Consider the following 20,140-nt stretch of genomic DNA (forward strand, 5'->3'; position numbering starts at 1 on the left):
CGGGCTTCGGGAGTCATTTTTGTTGCTGCTCGTGGTTCATGAGCAGCACTGTGGCCACTGCCAGAGTCTGACCAGAGCACTCTGAGCGTCACTTGTACAGAGCAGCCTCTCAAGGGTCACCTCTTGGAGTTGCGACACCCGACGCAGGTGTGCGTGACTCTGCACCCCCACCCTGGTGTCCACAACCGCCACAGCCTCCGCGGTCTACAGCCGGCCAGGAGAGAGGCCGCACAAGTCCTCGCTTCCGGGATGGCCCTGGCGCCTGATGTCAGAGCTGCTCCTGGTTTCACTCTAAGTGACCGTCGAGGTGCGAGGGAAGGGAAAAGGATGTGACTCTGACTTGTTAAACGCGCAGGAGGCCCACGCAGGGTGCACGAGCGTTCACAGGCGAGGCAGACGAGGGTGGAGATCACACACATCCCCAGGGCTCCCGCCGCGAGCCCGCGGGGGTCCCACCACCACTGCCCGCTGAGTGCTCAGTACGCGCCCGGCAGCAGGCTAAGGGCTTCCCAGGGTAACTCACTACACTTGCCAACAGGGGGCTGTGCCACCTACCCCTCGACACGGATAAGGAAGCCACGTCAGTGTCCTGGGGCCTCCGCATCAAAGCACCACTGACCAGAGGCTTCAAGCAACAGAAACGTCTTTTCTCCCAGCTCTGGAGGCCAGAAGTCTGCGATCCAGGGGTTGGCACGGCTGTGCTTCCCCAGAGGTTCTAGGGGGAGTGCCTTTCTGGACCCCTTCCAGCTCCTGGAGGCTTCTGGCATCCTTGGCCTGTGGCCGCATCACCCCAGTCTCTGCCTCCCCATCACAGCCCCCATGCCCCCTGTGGGTCTCTTCCTCTTCTGCCTGAGACGGATGCGGCCATTGCATTTAGGGCCACGTGGACAACCCAGGATGATCTCACCTTGAGATTCTTCATGGAGTCACACCTGCAAAGATCCTTTTTCCAAATAAGGTCAAATGTGCAGGTTCCGGAGGTCTGTACGTGGACATATCTCCTTGGGGCCCCCATTCAATCTGCTACAGAAACCAAGCTGTGGAGAGGTCACATGGCTCACACAGGACAACACAGCCCCTCAAGTGGACACACTGGGCTCTGATCCCAGCTTCTCACCTTCGAGCATTACTGCCGCCCACCCGCCCACAGCAGCACAGAAGGGCACGGCTTGAGAGGCCTCTGGGCAGAGAAAGCTCCAGCCTGGCACTGTCCTCCCAGCCTGGAGGCCCAGACACCACAATAGCCTGAGAGCTCAGAACCAGCACGACGGACACCGGCTGGGAGTCCACGGGCACCCGTGTTGGGAGTGGAGGCTCCGAGAAACCCTCGGTGGGGAGGGGGTCGGTTGCGGGGGAGGAGAGGATGGGGACGGGGAGGGGGAAGGGGAGGGGGAGGGGGAAGAAGAGGAGGCCGTGGTGAGCAGTGGATGGGCCTGCAGCACCCTGGCAGGCTCAGGCCTATCACACAACAAGCTTCCATCCTTTCCTTGTGAAAATCTGTTCGTCTACATCTGAGACCGATTTGCCTGAAAGTACAGAACGCCTGTCACACAGCTTCCCGGCACAGAAGTCAGATGTCTGCGTGGAGAAGTACCGACAGCTACATACCTCTTGGTGTTGTAATATTTAGACGTGTCATTCTGCATCTCAAAGAAAAGGCAGTTTTTAAACAGATGTGGGTTCTCAGCTCGGCACGAGGCAGTGGGCCTGGAGGTGGCGTGGGAGGCCCTCTGGGGGGCGAGCGGAGCTGGGCCCTCGGCGCAGACCGAGGTCCAGAACGCCGCACGGTGCGTGGTCCTGAGGCGGTGGCTGAAATCACGTGGGGGCCAGGTGATGCGTTTGGGACACAGCTGGAGGACGCGGCCGGCCTGGGGGTGAGCGAGCGCTCACACCCTCCCAGGGCTCCCTGGGGGTGGGCAGGGGCTGTGCTTCTCCCGGGTGACGGGTGGAAAAGCAGTGCGCGTCACACAGCCGGGTCGCGGGTCCTATGACCCAGGGAGGACGACATTCTCTCTCCTCCTGGAGGCAGGTGGGTGAGGACAGTGCTCGACCTTTCTTCCCTTCTTGGGGAGAGAGGAAGGGGAGGGATTTAGAGCCTCTCAGAGACACACGACACCTGGCTTTTCTCAGTGCTGCTACAGATTTAAAATCGCTTTAGACTGCTTTTCTCTTAAGGTTACGTATAGTTTATTCCAACAAAACTACTTTTTTGAACAGAACACTCCCTTACACTTAAGCTGCTGCCGTCTCCCTGGCCGCCCGCCGGGCGCGGCACTGCCGGCCTCGCAGGCGCCCCTCTTCCCCGTCCGGGGGTCGCAGAGCTGGGGTGTGGTCACTCGGGAGGCGGGCAGGTGGCGAGGGGCCCCCAGCCACCGCTCAGAAGAGCAGCAGAGTAGAGCCTCCCGTCGGAGAACGCACACACGGCGAGCATCCCTCTGCCGTCGACACCTGCCACCTTGGAAGCGTCCCTCTCACAGAAAGCACCCAGGAGCAGGAGAAAACGCCTCCCAGCCACATCAAAGGCAACCTTCATCATGGACTCGTGGCTGTGCCGCCCCCCTGTCTTCACCACCACCGCTTCTTCTGATGCTCTGTTGGCCTCTGGGCCTTCAAACACCTGCTGTGCCGGCCCCCTTGACGGTCAGGCTGCATCACCGTTCCCTCCCCACCAGCCTCCAGGCGTCCGCGCAGGCCCCATGAGGAGGCCCTGAGCCGGGACGGGAGGCCCACGGGACCACCGTGACCTCGTGGTGCTGCGAAGCGCCCGGGGCTCAGAGGTGGTGGGAGGAGCCGGCGGAATGCCTCTCACCAGTGCCCAGCGCCCAGGACTGCTCAGCTGCAGCCGCTTTCAGAAACTAGGTGGGAAAGGCCACGGAGCGGGGCGGTGATTTCTGAACTCCCTGACATCCAGTTCCCCCCCCCCCCCGAGGCTGCAACGCGGAAGCCGAACTCCTGACAAAACAGCCGTTACCTGTGGGGGGACTGAGCGCAGGGGTGAGGACCACGTGTGTGTACTCCCGCGCGCAGCGGCGGGGAGGGCCAGCCCCAGCTCAGGTGAATCTGAGGCTCAGCTTCCCGCTCCTCCGTCCTGGGACAAGACCCCTCCCCGAGCGTCCACAGGGCCCGCAGAGGCAGGGGGCGGCACAGGCGGCCCCCACGCCGCAGAACGTGCCCGCAGGCCCAGGGGCCAACCCTGCGCCCACGTTTCCTGCCCGAAGTCTCCCGTGTGCGCCCACCTTGCCTTGTTGCCACGGTGAGCAAAACGCGCCAAAGCAGTACTTTGTGCACCGCATCACGCTGCTAAACGTTCGGACACTGACATTTTCTTCAGCTGGCTTTTCTGAATGTAAGTCAACAGGCCAGTCTGGAAGCACACACGTCACTTGTACTTGGGAACCAAACAAGAATGACGTGTAATAGGAGGACTTAAGAAAGACCCTGGTGTGTGTGTGTGGGGTGGTGTGTGGAGTGATGTGTGTGGGGTGTGTGTGTGGGGTGGTGTGTTGTGTGTGTGGTGTGTTGTGTGCGTGCAGTGTGTGTGGGGTGTGTGTGTGTGTGGGGGTGTGTGTGTGGTGTGTTGTGTGCGTGCAGTGTGTTGTGTGTGTGGGGTGTGTGTGTGGAGTGGCGTGTGTGGTGTGGAGTGTGTGTGTGGTGTGTGTGTGTGGGGTGGTGTGTGTGGGGTGTGTGTGTGTGGGATGGGGTGTGTGGTGTGTGTGTGGGGTGGGGTGTGTGGTGTGTGTGCAGTGATGTGTGTGGTGTGTTGTGTGTGTGTGTGGGGTGTGTGTGTGGAGTGGCGTGTGTGGTGTGGAGTGTGTGTGTGGTGTGTGTGTGTGGGGTGGTGTGTGTGGTGTGTTGTGTGTGTGGGATGGGGTGGGGTGGGGTGTGTTGTGTGTGTGCAGTGATGTGTGTGGTGTGTTGTGTGTGTGTGTGGGGTGTGTGTGGGGTGTGGGGTGTGTGTGTGTGGGGTGGGGTGTGGGGTGGTGTGTGTGTGCAGTGATGTGTGTGGTGTGTTGTGTGTGTGTGGTGTGTTATGTGTGTGTGGAGTGTGTGTGTGTGTGTGGGGTGTGTGTGTGTGGAGTGGCGTGTGTGGTGTGTTGCGTGTGTGCAGTGATGTGTGTGGTGTGTTGTGTGTGTGTGTGGTGTGTGTGTGGGGTGTGGGGTGTGTGTGTGTGGGGTGGGGTGTGGGGTGGTGTGTGTGTGTGCAGTGATGTGTGTGGTGTGTTGTGTGTGTGTGGAGTGTGTGCGCGCCGGGTGACGGCCCCGCCTGCGAGAGGAGGAAGCTGGCGCAGCCCCAGCCCCTCCGCCCCGTCCCAGGACCGCGGGCACACGGAGGGACGCAGCGCCCGGCCGCCGCTGGGACGTCTCCCCGGAGGCAGCTGAGGGTGGGCGGAGCCGCCGGGCCTCCTGCGGCGGCCGCTCCTGGCCCGTCCCGTGCGTCCCAGCGCCTCAACGCCCGTGATGACCGCTGGGCACGTCCGTCCTGCATCCCGACCGGAGTGCCAGCGGCCGCTGGAGAGTCCAAGCACCACAGCACCCCTGTCGGGGTGGCGGCTCCGAACGAGCGGCTACGTAGGAAGGTCTCTGAAGGCGCCAACAGCACCGACGCCTGTGTTTTGGGATCCATCTTAACTGCTGTCGGCATGGAATGTCCTCCTGGGGCTTTTTTCAGTGAAAAAAAACATGAACGAGAAACGTTAGAGGCTTGTGAATGACATCCTCCCATCCATCAGGGCGCCGTCCCCGCGTCTCGTCCCTGTCCTCTCCTGCCTGCCCAGCGCAGATCCTACCGGGGCCGCCCTGGGTGACGGAGGCCAGACGCCGTCCATCTGTCCACAGCTGGAGCCGTGGCGTCCGAGGACCCTGGACGGCCGCTCTTAGTCACTTAGAGACGCGGGCCCTGCAGTTTCTCCAGGCTCCAGGCCTCACTTTCAACTGCCACCCTGTTTCCTACAGACAGACAGACAGACAGACAGACAGACAGACAGACAGACAGACGACAGACGGACTGCCTGGCAGAGTCCACTCAAGTCTCGGTGTCTTTCCAACGGATAACAGCTGAAACGGGTGTGAGCCTCGGCTCTCTAAACACACACTTCAACCAAACACGTGTGAACAGGAAGGGAAAAGTCCGCATGGGCCGGGAGAGGCCGGACACGGGTCAGTCCACACTGCGGGCCTCCCACTGCCCCCTCCCCCCAGGGCCCCCGTGCCCCCCGCCAGGGCAGCAGCGAGAAGAGCCACGTGCGGACGAGGCCCACGGAGGCCCGCGCGTGTCACCGCGCAGAGGCCACAGCGACAGGGCTGGCGTTTGGCCTGGTCTCCTGGGAAAGTCTTTTGAGGAAAATAAAACAAATCCTGGGTTTTCCTGTGCGTCCCCCGTTAAGGCAGCCTGTCCTCCCGGCGTCCCCCTGTACGCAGCTTGAAACCAAGGCAGCCCTGCGGTCCGGGGCGAGCTCTGCAGGACGCAGGCAGTCCTCGCCATCGAGGCCGCGACGTCCGCCCAGCCCCGTGGTGGCCGCGGTGCGAGCTGGCACTGCTGCCTGTGGCACGGCCGTGGCCGCGCCAGCTCCTCTTCTTCGGGCACCTCTTCTGACTCGCTCCCCTCTTCTCTGCAGCCCCCGACGGGCGAGTGCGGGCGTGACCACGGCCGCTCGTGCCCCGCGCAGGAGAAGGGCCAGGAGAACACGCGGGCCCTCCGCAGCGCAGCCTCCCTCGTGGCCAAGCTGTTCGATCACGAGCGTGCTTCCGCAGAAACACGTGTTATTCCCGAGTCTTCCAGGAGCCGGGCCTCCGGGAACGGCGTGCGGGTCTGGGGGCCTGTGGTCAAGGCCCCGGGCGGGACGGAGGCACACCTGCCCGTGAGGGGCACCGGGGCCGAGGCCAACGACCACAGCCTTCCGGTTTCGTCCCTTCTTCTCGCTGGGAGAGTACTTTTGTGTTTCCCAGCGCCTTTCCCTTCCTCTTTTCATAAACGGCTGCCCTCCAGCGGCAGCGGTGCCCGTGGCCCCTGGGGCGGTTCCTGGCCTGCGCGTGGGGGCGGCTCTGTAGGTGGGACCCCAGACGCAGGCAACAGAGCGGGGCTTGTGCTGCACCCAGGGCGCGGCCCCAACGCGTGCAGCCAGGCCGCGGAGCTGCTGGGGGCCCTCGGGCTGCTTTACAGCTGGGGCCGGGCCCTCGCGGGCGGCACAGCCCGGGACCCTCTGGCAGAGCCCGCCTGGGATCCGGAGCTCACAGCGGGAAGGCCCCTTCCCCGCGGGACGCCCACTCTCCAGGCCCAGGAGCAGCCCGGGTGCAGAGAGTGTGGGACCCGGGACACATCCACCCCCAGAGTCTGACCGCCCTGCAGAGAGGCCTGCCCATCTGCTCCGGGGATCCTGGCAGGGCCTACCCTACCCCCGTTTTCAAACCCACTGTTGAGCAGACACAGGGCCGGGCCTCCCCAGCGCACCCCTGTAACGCCCTCTATTGGCAGCGCTCAGACAGCCCCACACCCAGGCCCCCAGGCCGGGAGCTGCAGCCCAGGCACCGCAGCCTGTGGTTCCGTTCAGGGCAGAGGAGGGGTCCCGGGACCGTCAGTCACGGGAGCAAAGCATCTTCCTCACAGAATTCAGAACACAACCACCTTCACAGACTCCAGGTGCCAAGGGCACCCGAGGCCCTCCACGCGTCCTCCCAACACGTCAGGACGGAGAAAGGGGCCCTCTGCTCGCACACAGAGACACAGTTCCCACCGCTCGCTGGGCTGAGGGCACCTGTGAGGATGGCTGGCGGGAGCGGGAACACTCAGGGTTCCGTTCAAAGCTCAGGCCCCTGTGCAGCCCCTGCAGCAGCACGGCTCGGCTGTAAAGGAGTCCTGAGGAGGACCCACATCAGAAGGTAGCGGGGAAATGGTCATACTTCATTTTTGAGGGAAAAAATCCAGAATTAATTTGGCTGAAGTAAGAAAAGGATGTACTAAATTATAAGTGGGTGAGAGAAGCCTAGTTTGTCCATGTTAGGTACCTGCTCCTTTGTAGATATTAAGGTAACGTGAAACACAAAGTGCACTGAAACTGTACACACGCAGGGCTGTATTTTTACCCAGGTTTCTGGTGACATACACAAGCCACTTGTGGTTCCCTGCTGTCGTTTACACTGTCACAGGCACCCCTGACGAAAATACAGCTTTCTACTGCACAGTTGGGCATAGTTTATTTTCTCCATACATATTATTTATCCACACACACACAGCTACAAGTTTCCCCGATGCTTTTTCGATGTTAATTATAGAGCTAAAATGACAACACGGTGCTGAAGCCTCAGACTGTGTGCACGGCAGACGGGGCCGCCGGTGACAAGAGCTGACCCACCCTCCTGTGCGACCCGACTTTCAGGCTCGGTGTCGGGAAGGAGAGGTCGGCGTCCCTCATCACCTTCTGTCCAGAGTGTGCTAAGGCCAGGAGTGGCACGAGAGAGGGTGGGCGAGACTCCATCCCTCAGGAAGGCACCATGTCAACCATGCCCACGTGCAAAGAGCTATGTTTCCCCAAATCATGCTGGCAAGCGGTTATCTTCCCTTCAGCGGATACGACCCCAAATGGATGCGTCTGGCATTAGCCTTCTGGCAGCTGGAAAAATAAAGCTGGAGAAGCTCAATGAGCACCTGTGTCCAGAGCCCAACCCCTCTCCCCCAGCATCCTCCTCCTGGCAGCTTCAACAGCCCAGAGGAAAGGGCAGGCGGGGAGCACGCTGGGTCAGCTCTGCAGGCGGCAGATGTGGCTGCAGCCTGGGGCAGGCCCGGGTGCGGGTCCAGGGCCCCGCGGCCTGGGCTGGCTCTGGGCGCGGCCGTGGTGTCCCAGGCAGCCAGCCGTCCCCGGCAGGCGCCAGACGCCTCCTCCTTCCAGGGCAGCCTCCCGCACGTCTGCCAGGCCCCCACGCTTTCATTCCTGACTTTATCAGAAATGGAACAATAAGAGTGTGAGAGAAGGCAACAAGCTAGATGCATGCTGGCCCATCTCTGAACTCACTTGGTTGTAAAGCGTGAAAAAGGAGCAGACACATGGCACCTTGCAGACATCAGCTCCTTTAATACGGCAGTGCCAACCTACGCCCCGCTCCCGGCGTGCCGCTACCACAAACACTCAATCCCGGCCAGCAGGCTGGGAGCTGGTGGTGCCACCCAGAGCCCTGCGCCAGTTTCCAGCTGGACGGGAGCCCCCTCCATGCGCCGGCTTCCCCGCCGCGCTGCCTTCGTGGGCCAGAAGCCACTCCTTCACGGCCGCGCCTCCGGAGTAGCTGCCCATGGCCCCGCTGCTGCAGACCACTCTGTGGCACGGGATGAGGATGGGTATCTGTAAGAGAGGCAGCCACCGTCAGCCTGGGCTCCGGCTCAGAGGTCTCTGGGAGCCAGGGCAGGGCCCCCGACCACGACGGACCCAGGGCCCGCCTCGCAGGGCTGGGCCACGCGCAGGCTCTGTCCCAGCACCGCTCCCGCCTTGGTCTCTGAGGGGCCTGTGTGGGCTGGGGAGGGACCCAGTGCCCCGAGGCCAATGCGGGGCATCCTCTGGAAAATCCCTTTATGCTAAGATTTGGGAGAAGAAAACTTCATTTCACTTGATAAGTGATTTAAAATGTATACCTACAAAATTTAAAGTTACGTTTCCAAGTTTAGGCTCCATGTAAAATTCTCAAACATTTCTCAGATGTGAGAGGAAGCTTCAGGGAATGCTGTACTCACACAGGCCACGTTAACCCAGAGGCTGGCAAACGTGGCTGTGACCCATGCAGTCCACACCTGTTTTTGTAAATAAAGTTTTACTGGAACACAGTCACGCCCACTTGCTCCTTATTATCTGTGGCTGCTTTTGCGAAGCCTAAAATATTCACCACCCAGCCCTTACAAGGAAAGGTTTGCCGCCCCCTGCTTTAGGCCGCCCCCCGTGCACTGGGGGGACCTGTTTCCCTCCTTAGTCTCTGGACATGGACAGTTTGAGAAACTCCAGTTCCCATCTGTTCCCACCTGAAAAGCTGCCACCAGCCCCCAGATCCTGGCTGGGACAGGGAAGCCAGCTCTGTCACTGATCCCAGCCGGGACCCTCGGCCCCGGGGCCAGGCCCACCCTCATTCCTCCCACAGGGTCTCCTGACCCCTACCACCCCGCCAAAAAAAAAAAAAAAAAAAAAGCCCTAATGGGAAGACAAACCTACCCCTAGCCTTTCATATCTGGAGACAAGTGGAGAAGCTAGGTGCCTGCCTTAAATCAAAAGAGTGACCCCACTAAAAGCAAGGCCACTTTACAAGGAAAACAAATCCAAACCCAGCCCACAGAGAGCCGTCCGACTGTCAGACGGGCTTCACTGCTGGGACCCAGTGACAGCCGCCCAGGTGCTGAGCATCCCTGAGACACACCAGGAACCATGGGCCTGGTCTGGGCTCTGCACCCAGGCCAACACCACACCCTCCCAGTGAAGCCCACCTGCGGCTCAAAACGCTGCCGCCCCAGTCCCAGGGGAGGGGCAGGGCTGGCTGAGCCTTGGAGAACGAGGGCCCGGCTCCCGGGAGGCCGGACAGGCAGGCAGGCCCGCGGACCCAGCGCTGATGCCCTGAGGACAGGGCCTCCCCCCAGCACGTTCCTGTCCTGGCTCTGAGCTCCCGCTGCACGGGGCCCTGGCGGTCAATGGCTGTTCTGCATAAGCAGTTACTCGGAACGGGAGAAGACCTGCTCTCTGGAGGGGCTCCCCCAGGCCCTGGCAGAGTTCAGATTTCTCCTGAGGGAAGGGTCTGCTGCAGAGTCCCCGGGGAAAACAGCCTTCATCGTAAGGAGCTCCGTCCTGGTGGCGGGGAGGCGCACAGGTGGGCAGCCACGGCAGGCCCAGGGCATGCTGGGGTGAGAACGCTCATCCTCCTGGGAACGTCACGGCGGCTGCTCCACAAAGAGTGCCACGCAGCGGGCACGAGAACCGGAACTGCGGCCCACGCGGGGGTGCGGTGGGGCTGGGGTGGGCAGGGGCTGCAGACCCTCGGAGACCCCACACACGGGGGCCTCCTCTCATGGCGTCTGGGTGCCCTATGCTCCCTCAGGTGGTCATTCTTGCCTCCGCCTTTAGCAGAGGCCCTTCACTGCAGATGGAGCAGGGTGTCACCTGCGGGGCACGTGACACAAAAACACACCCGCAGCGTCCCTCTGTGGGGCTGCACCCGCCCCAGGAAGATGGCTGGGTCCCCAGTTCCTGTCCTAGACACGCTGCTCAATAAATGATGCTTCGTGGAGAGCGTGTCACACAGAGACATCGTATCTTCCAACGAGCCCAGGCCAGGCACCGTCAACTTTGGGACACATTAAGCCTCTTGTTCAAATTCACAAGCTGCTCAGAGGCCAGAAGGGATTCTAGCCCTGCACTCTGCACGCTGCCCCCAGAGGGGCCCCTGGCACGTAAGCTGGCTTGGGAGGTGGGACTCTGACCTTCCCCACATCACAGACTAGTCCCGACGGGGACCAGAAGTTTGGGCTGCCCCATGGTGACTCCTGCCGTCGGTGGGGGTCCAGCCCCGCACGGTGAGGGTGAGCCCGGGCTTCCTCTCCAGTGCAGGTTAGCCAAGCGAGAAAAGCAGTCACACTGCCAAGAGCACACAACTCCCATCTGCGTGGAGGGAGTCACAGAAAACTTTAAGAACAGAATGTTTGCTCTGATTGAGGGTTTTTATCAAATGCAATAGTCACATTAATAATTGCTGGGAGGACATGATTAGATATTACACAATTCAAGTGTTTGCCTGATAAACAGGTAGACATTTAATTCAATTTAGTTTTACAAACATTTAGGCACCAATTCAATTTTCCTACCGAACAGCAGATTTCACAAGTGGTCTTTGATTTTCTCCTCTCTCGCCCAACAAGAATGAAATTGTAAAAGTGTGTCACATGAACCCCTTTCTCTTTCTATGCACCATGCAGATAACAGGACTGCTGGCCTGGAATAGCAATTATAAAGACAGCTATGACCAGTCTTCATCTTTGATGGAGAACTGGTGGCTTACCAAACATGCACTATCTCACCTCCAGAAATGGGAACACCGCTTCTGCTTGTACTAATTTTGGTGGCAGGTTTCAGACAATTAAAATAATGAAACCTGCTAAAATTCACTGGGGCCCTAAGGACATTTCAAAGGATCCACACCCTCTATGCCCTCTTCTCCAAAGCCTCTGCTGCATAACATGTAATTTTTATCAATAACCAAGCAGCTCATAAAATCACAGCTGCATTGAAATCTTCATGCTGTGAAATCTAATTCATCCAATACGTGAATCCATCACTTACACAGACCCTTTCTCAAACGCTATAAAACTTCCAAACCCAGAGATTTGTCTCCAGCAAAAATAACACGAAGGGGCCTTTCAATCAATAATGGAATCCCTCTGATTCTGGTGCTGGCTGAATATTTTCTCCAGCTATGCCTTTGTTCTTGTGGGTAGCAGCCCACAAGGGAAAGAGCTTGTTTTCACTTGCGGCCTCATCAATACCTAAATCCTGGTGAACAAGTGACACCGAGAAGCTGTAATCAATAGCTCCCTGTGCGTTTTTTTCTTCTGGTCAAATGGTTCAGCCCTACTGACAGCCCTGACACTTAGAACATGATGCTAAATCTTTATCAACAGCCATCCGGGTGACTGGCAGGACAAGGCTCGGGGGTCATTAACGCGCAGGGCAATCTGTGAATAAACTAACTCCTCAGGAACGCGTTTGTTTAGAAGAAGGTGGGGAAACTCTCTGCGCAAGTATTGACTGCCTTTGAACTGCATTTAGCAAAGTCTGTCTGAGGATGAGTGGAAGGGTGCTTTATCGGGGAGGGCGTGAGGCCTCTTCAACCTGCCGCACCAGAAGACTGGCCGTGCCCCACGCTGGGTCTGGGAGAGGGCCTTCCGGAAGGCTGCCAAACCACTTCACCTGGGCTACTAACTCCTTCATTGAAAACTTTGTAAAAATCATGGCCTGGGATGGGACAACACTCCCCACAACAGCAACAACCATCCTCAGTCTGGTGGGGGGAGTGCAGCCCACGCCAAGAGCCAACACGGTCACACGGGCCAGCGCGTGTCCTTGTGCGCACGTCTGCCGCAGCCACCGAAGGACTCAGCACTGCGAGCGCTTCGGGGTCCTGCAGCATGCCATGTGCACGCGTCACTCTCCGCCCTGAGAGGCACACCTGTGCTTTTCAGCCTGAACACAGGGAGGTTTTCAATGGGAAAGTCTTGACGACGCGCCATCTGTGCTGGAGCCCACGTGTGTGGTTCTGTGGCCGGGCTCCTGCCGACAGCACCGAGAAGGGGGACACGTCAGCTGGGGTCCCTGACTAGGCCCCTTTCTCTCTCAGGTCCCTGGGTGGCCTTTTAGATCCTACAGCCCGTTCTAAGGAGGTTCTTTTTATCAACTCCGTGGGACCCTCTGAGGACGGCTGGCTCCTGCTGAGCTGGGCGTGCTGCACCACATGTCAGGCGTCCCCTCGCAGGAGCACTTCTGGCGTGTGTGACCACACCTGGAGGCATCTCTTGGGTCCTCTGCAACCTTCTCCTCAAGTTGAGGTCCCTGCACGAGTCACAGGCAGTGCCCAACTACAGAGGGAGGCCCAGGAGAAGGCCACAGAGGGCTCACCGCCCCCTGCCGCCCTTGGCATGGGAGGACGCCAAGAAGAGGGGACATGGTGTGGCAGAATCCTCCTGCCCGAGGGCACTGTCACGGCCACCCTCCGTGTGGGCGTGTGACGGGGATGTCAAGGCAAGGACTTCATGGACGTTAGAGTCTTAAGCCCCGAGAGACGCTGTTTTATAAATCCCAGTGGCTGAGGCCATACTTGAGCAGAGACCGTCACAGAGATTAACAGCAGGAAGGGAACCTGCTGGCTGTAGGACAATAAACGTGGCCGCCTACCGCCACAAGCGCCATCGGCACACAGCCGCGGCCTCGCCACTTCGGCGGGTGAGAAACTGCGGGCATCGCAGGGCGCGGGGAGGGGCTGCTCAGCCGTGCACGGGAGTCCGCAGAGCTACCTCCCGGCACAGACGGGAGCCGCGCACGCTGAGGGCGGCGGCGCCAGGACGCAAGGGCAGCACGACCGGGGCTCCCACGGGGCCGGCAGCAGGGGTGGAGGTGCGGGACAGAGGGAGAGCTGCCGCGGCACGGGGCCTCCGTGAGGCAGGAGGAGGGCGCAAAACGTCAGCCCCCAGCGTTCCTCCTCGAGGCCCGGAGCGCACACCACCGTGCGCGAAGGGCCTCCTTACCCGGAGCAGAGTCCAAACGCCCTGAGCTGAGTGGACCTGGGAGAAGACCGTGGCCTTCCAGAGGGAAGGTGCGAGGCAAGCGCCACTGGGAACCACGAACAATTACACCGCGAGATCTGCTTTAGAATCATCCCATGTCCACCGTGAAAGCGAAGCCCGCAGCACAGGGGAGGCAGATGCAGAGGATGTAGCTGGGCCGCTGTGATGAACGCGCAACAGGTGCAAAACGACCTGCCGACAGACCCCCCCCCCCGCCACCAGACTCTGTCCTGAAGACCTGGGGCAAGGGCGCTGGGGATGCCGTGTCATCTGTATCACACATGGCTCCTGACAACTGGGGATGTTTTAATATGAAGAAAACTCTTCTCCAGATCAGATGCACGTGGAAACAGTGCGATCCACTACAAACCCACAGGAGTGGCCCCTTAAAGAGCAGCAGCGCAGCTCTGTGTGAAAGGCTGAGGAATCTGGAGACTCCGGCTCTGCCTTCTGGCAACTGCGCACCGAGTGGCCGGAGCCGCGGCCTGCGGTGTGCAAAAGCCCGCCCCTCCCCTGTGAGCAGGGATGAAAAGAGTTTTGGAAACACACAGCAAAGCTACAGCAATTTTTGAAAAAGTGGGGCCCATCTGACTTAGTAATTTCCCATCCCATGATGTGACAACCCTATGTACTCTTCCTGATAGGACGGCATTCTTCTACCATATTCGAGACGTTCCTATAGCTTTAGGGAGAAACCATTCCCAACGTGACAGCAGGCCCTGGCGGGCACTGCAGACTAACAAGATGGGGAATATTCTAGGGCTCCGCGCGGTCGGCGGGTCTCCCAGAGGGCCGAGCTGCTGAGCAGACAGGGCTGCCCTTCCTGCCCACCTGCAGAGCCCACAGGTGTGGGTGGTCTTGACCAGGCCCACATCACGGAATCCCCCCAACCCACGCTGACTTCCTTCCTGAGACTGGGCAGCCCGTGGCCCACGTGTGGCTTGACCGGGAGCAGAGGTGACCTCTGTACTGCTGGGTACGACAGGCCTGCGGTAACCGCACACCAAGGCCTGACCCTGTCCTCTGGGGAGACGGCCTTGCATGCTCTGTGAACCTCACTCTCAGCACAGCCTGACTGCAGATGTGAACGAGGGACAAAGACATGAAGGCTCCTGGGAACAGACTATCCCTGGGAGACATGCCCGGAGGCGATGAGTCATCCCAGGTCCCAGGGTCCAAGGCCCGGACCTCCTAACAGAGCAAAGCCCCCAGGTGAGGGGGATGGGTTTGGATCCCAGCACTCTAGGACGTAAGCTCCACGTGTGTGGGTCTGTTTTGTTTCTTGCTGTGTTCGCCCCGCCGAGGAGAGCACCCAGTGTGCCCAACTGTCCAGTGAACGAATGGCCAGCTTCTCCAGGCTTCGCTCCCTGGGATCCCTGTGACCAGCAGCTCCTGTGGTTCTGCACACATCCTGGCGGGCGGTTTCGGTGGTGTGTGGGAAGGCCGCTCTACCACATTCACCGAAAAGGCCCCCCCCACAAACGCTTCCTCTCCTCCCCACCCACCCACCCACCGCAGCCCCAGGGGACCCCCGAGCGCAGCGCCGGGGCCCCACGCCCCACGGCCACACTCACGCGCCCGGGGATACAGACGTACAGGGTTGCGCCGCATCGCTCCTCCTGCGGCCCGCGCTGCCTTGGGGTTGCCAGCCAGGGCTGCTAATTGCTGGTAAGAAACCGTTTCTCCGAATTTCACAGCCTTCAGCAGCTTCCATAACACCTGCCTGGTGAACGAATCTGAAAGGAAGAAAGGCAGAATGACGTCGTTGGGACAAACGGCTCCAACAGCTCGGATACAAAGAGTGGCCGGTCCTGAAGGAGGAAACGCACCGGTCCTGAAGGAGGAAACGCATCGACACGCACAGAGCTGCCCGGCTCAGGGATGCCCACTCCACGCACGGCGCTGTGCGCGCGCCCTCCCCGTGCCCAGGACGGCCAGGCGCCCGCGCGCAGGATGGACAGGCGTGCGGCAGGGCGCGGGGCGGGCCGGCCCCTCTGCAGCCGCCCCAGCCGTGCAGCACAGGGCGGCCGCTTCCACCCCATCCTCCCCGAGCTCCGCGCAGGCCTGCGACTCTCTCCCGCACCCGGGCGTGTACAGATTAGCACGCAGCTCACTTCATACGCACAGAAGGCCCTGCGTGCCCACCAGCTTCGAAACCTTTTGCACTGCTGGTTAATGTCCAGCTTCAGCTGGGACACGGAAAAGGATGCCGCGCGGGCCAGGCTGCAGTATCGCGCGGGCCAGGCTGCGGTATCGCGCCAGCCGTCCGCATCCGACAGCCAGCAGGCTTAGACTGCCAACCACCACCGCGCACAGGCACCGGTGGTGACCTTGGCTACGGGCATCTGTCACGAGCAGGGCTGCAGAAGATAAAACAACTTGATTCCCATTTTAATGGACGAGCCACATCCCACCGCGCTCGCTCTCCATCCCGCTGCAGGAATGAAGAGGTGAACGCACGAGAACACTCCCCCCGCCCTGCTGCGGGTTCAGAGCTGTTTCCGGGCGTGCAGGGAGCTGGAGAGAAGCCCGGCAGTGAGGCGGGCGGGTCTGATCCACACCCGTTGTCTTCCCGAGGGGCGCGCGTGGCACGTGAGCACTGGACGCGGACCCAGGGCCCCACGGAGCGGCCACAAAGGGAAGGAGTGCGCGGCAGGGGTGGCTTCCCCGTGCGCCCGAGGGCACTCACGACCCTCGGGCCGAGCTGGCCAAGTGCGATTTGGTTCTTAAAGGAAACACACCCTTACACGCGTGTGAAATAATAAAAATCACGTCTTCACTGAAGGGAATGGTAATCACTTCACTGGGAAAAAAATCTGTTTAGTCTTTATTATAACATTAAGCAAATTAAACATCAGCATAATCCAGGTGATACTAGAAAAGGGTCAGCAAAGAAATTGACTTTGTTGTTCATTAATTTACACGGATTAGTAGAGGGCAAAAAGATAGCCCATGTGCTCTAGTTTTTATGATATAATTTCAAACTCTACACCATTTGTGGCAGGAGGGTGACTTTGGGGTTAATCAGACTGATTTGTCCTTTTAATTGCTTTCTATTCAAAGAAAATTCATTAGATAATGTTCTCTTCAAAATTCATGAATCAATTTAACTGAAGAAACCACATTAGCAGCTCCGGGTTCATTAGCACATGCGGTTGTGTGACGGGCTGATTGCTGCGAGGGTTTCCTTAGGCAAACAGACCCTGTTTACTGTGATTTCTTTAGAAAGGGTTTTGAAATCAAACTGTTAATCATTATTACCGTCGCTGTTGTAGTGCCTAACTTAAAAAAAAAAAAAAGAGAAAAAAGAAAAGCAAGGCAGCGTGGTGATACCTTGGCGAAAAAGAGGTTTCAGGGGCGCTGTCTTGGAAAAGAAACAACAAAAGCAGCACAAGTCAATACTGCAAGCAGCAGAGGCCAGTTTCCTGCCTTCCTCCCAGAGCACAGAGTTGTTGGTTTTATGTTTTCCTGGTTTTGGCCCAGAAGAGGATGCTGCCCAGGTTTTCCAGGAGAACAGCCTAGAACTTACTAAACCTGCAGGAATACCACGCGAGGTGTGCGCGAACGGACCTGGAGACAGAACAGTTCCGAGAAGCCGCAGCACGGCTCCCTGCCGCCACCTGAACGCCAGCCTCCAGGGCTGCTCTGACGGATTACTGCGAAGTCACAGAGCACCTCTCCTTCCAAGGGTAAGAGCATCGTATAATAAAACAATTATGTGCCCATATATGAGCACAGAGTTTATCAAACATTTTCAGCTTCAGTGTCAATTTTTCACGGGAAACCGTTTCTCACCTTGTACATACCAGGCAATATATTAGGACAAATAGCTCAAAAAATGCAGTATTTCGCAATCAAGCACATCATTTTATAAGTGTACCTGGAAACTCAATTTCACCCTGTAGGGGGCAAAGGCATTAATTCGTCTAAGCAGTGCTCAGAGTCAGTGCCTTCGTTCCAGGCCTGAGCCCTACTCCCCTGAAGAGGGGTGGGGGTGCAACAGTCTGAGTTGTTGAGTATCATTCTAACATGCAGCAAAACCTGCTGATCAAAATGAACAGAATCGATGTGCAGAAGACATCCTCCTGAGAGTGAGGTGACTGCATAAACCTTTAGCGGCCGCACCATCATTTCAGGTGGCCCTAAGGGGCAGCCACTGAAACACCATCCTTTTCTCTCCTGTTAAAGTCCCCTGTGGAGCGCAGGCTGAGGCATCCGTAGGCCACATTTTGGCTGTTCCTATGCTTCACCCTCTCCTGCCTGTTCTGGGGTCCAGGGCGTCAAGGCAGGTTCTGCTGGAAGACGGCTCCTCAGATCTCCCTTCTCTTAAGGACACGGTCATTTCCATTTCACTTGGGTGGCTACTTACACACACCCACTCCACCCACCTACACCTGGCAAAACTGTTTTCTAAACTCTCTTCCTGGATTGTGTGTCACAAGCCGGGTTGCCCATGACACCGCACACCTGTAGGCTGCCCTGCCACGGAGCCAAACCCAGTGTCCACGCAGGGGTCACGGCCCCTCGACAGGTTTCCAGCTTGCCAAGGGCTCTCCTGCTCAGGACTTGCCTTCTCTGGCCTTCTGGAGCAGAGGGAGTGCCCAGGTTGGCACAGCAGAGCTCAAGATCACCTGGCGGAGGCGGGGGGGGGGGGGGGGGGGCAGGTTTCTGATGAGGTGGATCCGGAGGAGCGTTCTGACGCCACATGCTCTTCAAGTGTCAATGAGCTAACCCGACCTGATGCTGTCTCAGCCTCAAAGCAGCTGGATGACCCTTCCAGGAATGCACCTGGGAGGGAGAACAAGCAGGTGAAAGGAAACACGGGTTCCGGTTCCGGGGGAATGGAATCAGCACACTCTCCCTGGCTTACTCTACTGAATGCCTTTATAAAGCCTGGGCCCAGTGCGCAGAGAGCTACTGGAGGGCTGTGGACGGCGAAGCCTGGGGAAGAGGGATGTGAAGAAACTGCAGGGACGCACCGGTTTACCACTCTTCCCCTGGATGATCCCCAGCCAGGACCGACTGCAGCCTGGACCCCGCAGGTGGCGCCGCTGTAGACAGAGCCCAGGCGCTCTCGTGGCCTTGAGGGGCGAGAAGGATCCCATCAGAGGATGGAGGAGCACCCCCTTTGCGATCGCCTCTCAACTCTTGTACCTCAGCCCCCAAGCAGTCCTGCGGGGCTGGGGGGCGGGGTGCAAAAGTGAGGAGCCCACAGGTGCTGGAAGCCCTTCCTGATGGAGGAGGTGTGGTCCCGGAAGGTGGGTGGACTGCTTTCTTCCTCTGTGTTCCCGCCGCTCGGCCCCAGAGACAAGCGCGGTCACAGGGGTGTGTGGTAGAGCAGAGGCACCCCGAGAACTGGAAAGGACCAGGGAGACGGCAGAGAAAGAGACGCTTGGGAAAGCACACAGCAAGCTGGACTTGCCCCTGAGCTGCGCATGTGCGGATCTGACACTAAACCCTAGACTCTGAGAACTAGGTAAGGGTTAGACCGCTGCTGGGGGCCTGGAGGGCAGACCTGACAGGGCCGCGGAGCCCGCAAAGGAACAGCACTGAAACCACAACCTGCAGAAGCCTGGTCAGGACGCATGGGCTGTATCTCAGCAGGTCGACTGCCTCCTAAACAAAAATATCAACGTTACCCATGAGATTTACACGAGACCCAGAGTCTCACAACATCGTATTCAAAATGATCAGGTTACAACTCCAGATTACGGAGCATATGAAGAATCAGGAAAACCTCAACTTGCCTGGGAAAAGCTGATCCACAAATGTAAAGGCCAAGATGACATGGAAGTTCAGAATCATCTGACAACCTCCCCTCCCCCAAGCTCTCTGAGGTATAATGAACAAATAAAATTGTAAGATAAAGTGTACAATGTGATGATAAACATCATCCGACAACAACTTTGAAGGATCTGTAATAAAAATGATGTGAGAAGGGAAAATACACTTGAAACAAACGAAAATACAAAGAGTTTCAAAAAAATAAAAGTTACAAAAAAGAATCAAACGGAGAATTTAGTACTGAAAAATTCAATATCCAAAATGAAAAAAATACTGCACTACATGGGCTTCTTAGCAGAATGGAGACGCCAGAGGAAGAGCCAGTGAGACTGAAGACAGGTCAGCAGAAATGATCAACCTGAGAAACAGGAAAAAATATCAAAAGCAAATAACAAAAACCAAAAACAGGGACATATTGGAAAAGCCAAAAGATCTGACATGCGTGTTACTGGAGTTCCAGGAGAGAAAGAAAAGTGTGGTGTAGAAAAAAAATCTCAATGAAATGATAGTTAAAACTTTTCCCAATTTGGTAAAAGATACACAAACCATAGATTTAAGAAGCTTAGCAAAGTGCAAACAGGACACACCCAAAGAAATCCACTCCCAGACACATCGGTGATGAAGCTCCTGAAATCTAAAGACAAAGAAAGAAATCTTGAAAACAAGGAAAGAAAAATGATGCATTATTTTTAGGAGAACAATATTTGAATGACTGTAAAGAATTCTTATAGAAACCACAGAGACAGAAGAAAGCAAAATGGCAATTTTAAAGTACTGAAAGAAAAGAACTATCAGAATTCTACACCCAGTTTTGAAAAAAATCCATCAGGAGTGAAGTTAAAGCCTTTTTCAGATTAAAGAAAAACAAAGATATTGCGTTGCCAGACCTGAAATGCTAAAAGAAGTTCTTCAGTAAGAAGCAAAATAATACCAGGGGGAAGTGTGGCACATTAGGAATAAAAGCAGAACAAAAGAAATGGTAACTATTTGGCTAAATACCACAGACTATTCTTCTGTTGAGTTCTTTAAAATATGTTTAATGATTGAAAGCAAAACTATGAC

General features: G+C 57.7%; 2 protein-coding genes across 9 annotated transcripts in view; one reads left to right on the top strand and one right to left on the bottom strand.

The window, feature by feature from the left end:
- Positions 1–2,798: 2,798 nt before the first annotated feature.
- LOC130853397 (spidroin-2-like) lies at positions 2,799–7,952 on the top strand. The gene is made up of 7 exons (XM_057735162.1): positions 2,799–2,859; positions 4,315–4,610; positions 5,200–5,316; positions 5,419–5,520; positions 5,616–5,900; positions 5,987–6,571; positions 7,674–7,952. Exons 1-7 carry the CDS (start codon positions 2,799–2,801, stop codon positions 7,950–7,952), a joined length of 1,725 nt encoding a protein of 574 aa, XP_057591145.1.
- A 103-nt stretch (positions 7,953–8,055) lies between these two features.
- The window catches only part of MGMT (O-6-methylguanine-DNA methyltransferase), a 268,984-nt gene continuing 256,899 nt past the window's right edge, over positions 8,056–20,140 (bottom strand). For 7 of the 8 annotated variants that reach the window (XM_057737220.1, XM_057737222.1, XM_057737221.1 and 4 more), the window contains 2 exons: positions 14,869–15,030; positions 8,056–8,330 (listed from right to left, as the gene is read on the bottom strand). In XM_057737220.1, coding sequence (XP_057593203.1) covers positions 8,065–8,330; positions 14,869–15,030 — 428 coding nt within the window. In that variant the 3' untranslated portion in view covers positions 8,056–8,064. The remainder of the gene's footprint in view (positions 8,331–14,868; positions 15,031–20,140) is intronic. The other variant, XM_057737224.1, reaches the window with a different exon arrangement.

This window comes from Hippopotamus amphibius, chromosome 5 (genome assembly GCF_030028045.1).
Source record: "Hippopotamus amphibius kiboko isolate mHipAmp2 chromosome 5, mHipAmp2.hap2, whole genome shotgun sequence".
Taxonomy (NCBI): Eukaryota; Metazoa; Chordata; class Mammalia; order Artiodactyla; family Hippopotamidae; genus Hippopotamus; species Hippopotamus amphibius.

What these genes read in the sequence shown, in the direction of transcription:
- LOC130853397 (XM_057735162.1), top strand. Translation starts at nt 2,799, where the DNA reads ATGCCTCTCACCAGTGCCCAGCGCCCAGGACTGCTCAGCTGCAGCCGC. An exon ending in CCAACGACCACAGCCTTCCG is followed by an intron (nt 5,901 to 5,986) that starts GTTTCGTCCCTT and finishes GCTGCCCTCCAG; the next exon opens with CGGCAGCGGTGCCCGTGGCC. An exon ending in AGAGGAGGGGTCCCGGGACC is followed by an intron (nt 6,572 to 7,673) that starts GTCAGTCACGGG and finishes CCTCTCCCCCAG; the next exon opens with CATCCTCCTCCTGGCAGCTT.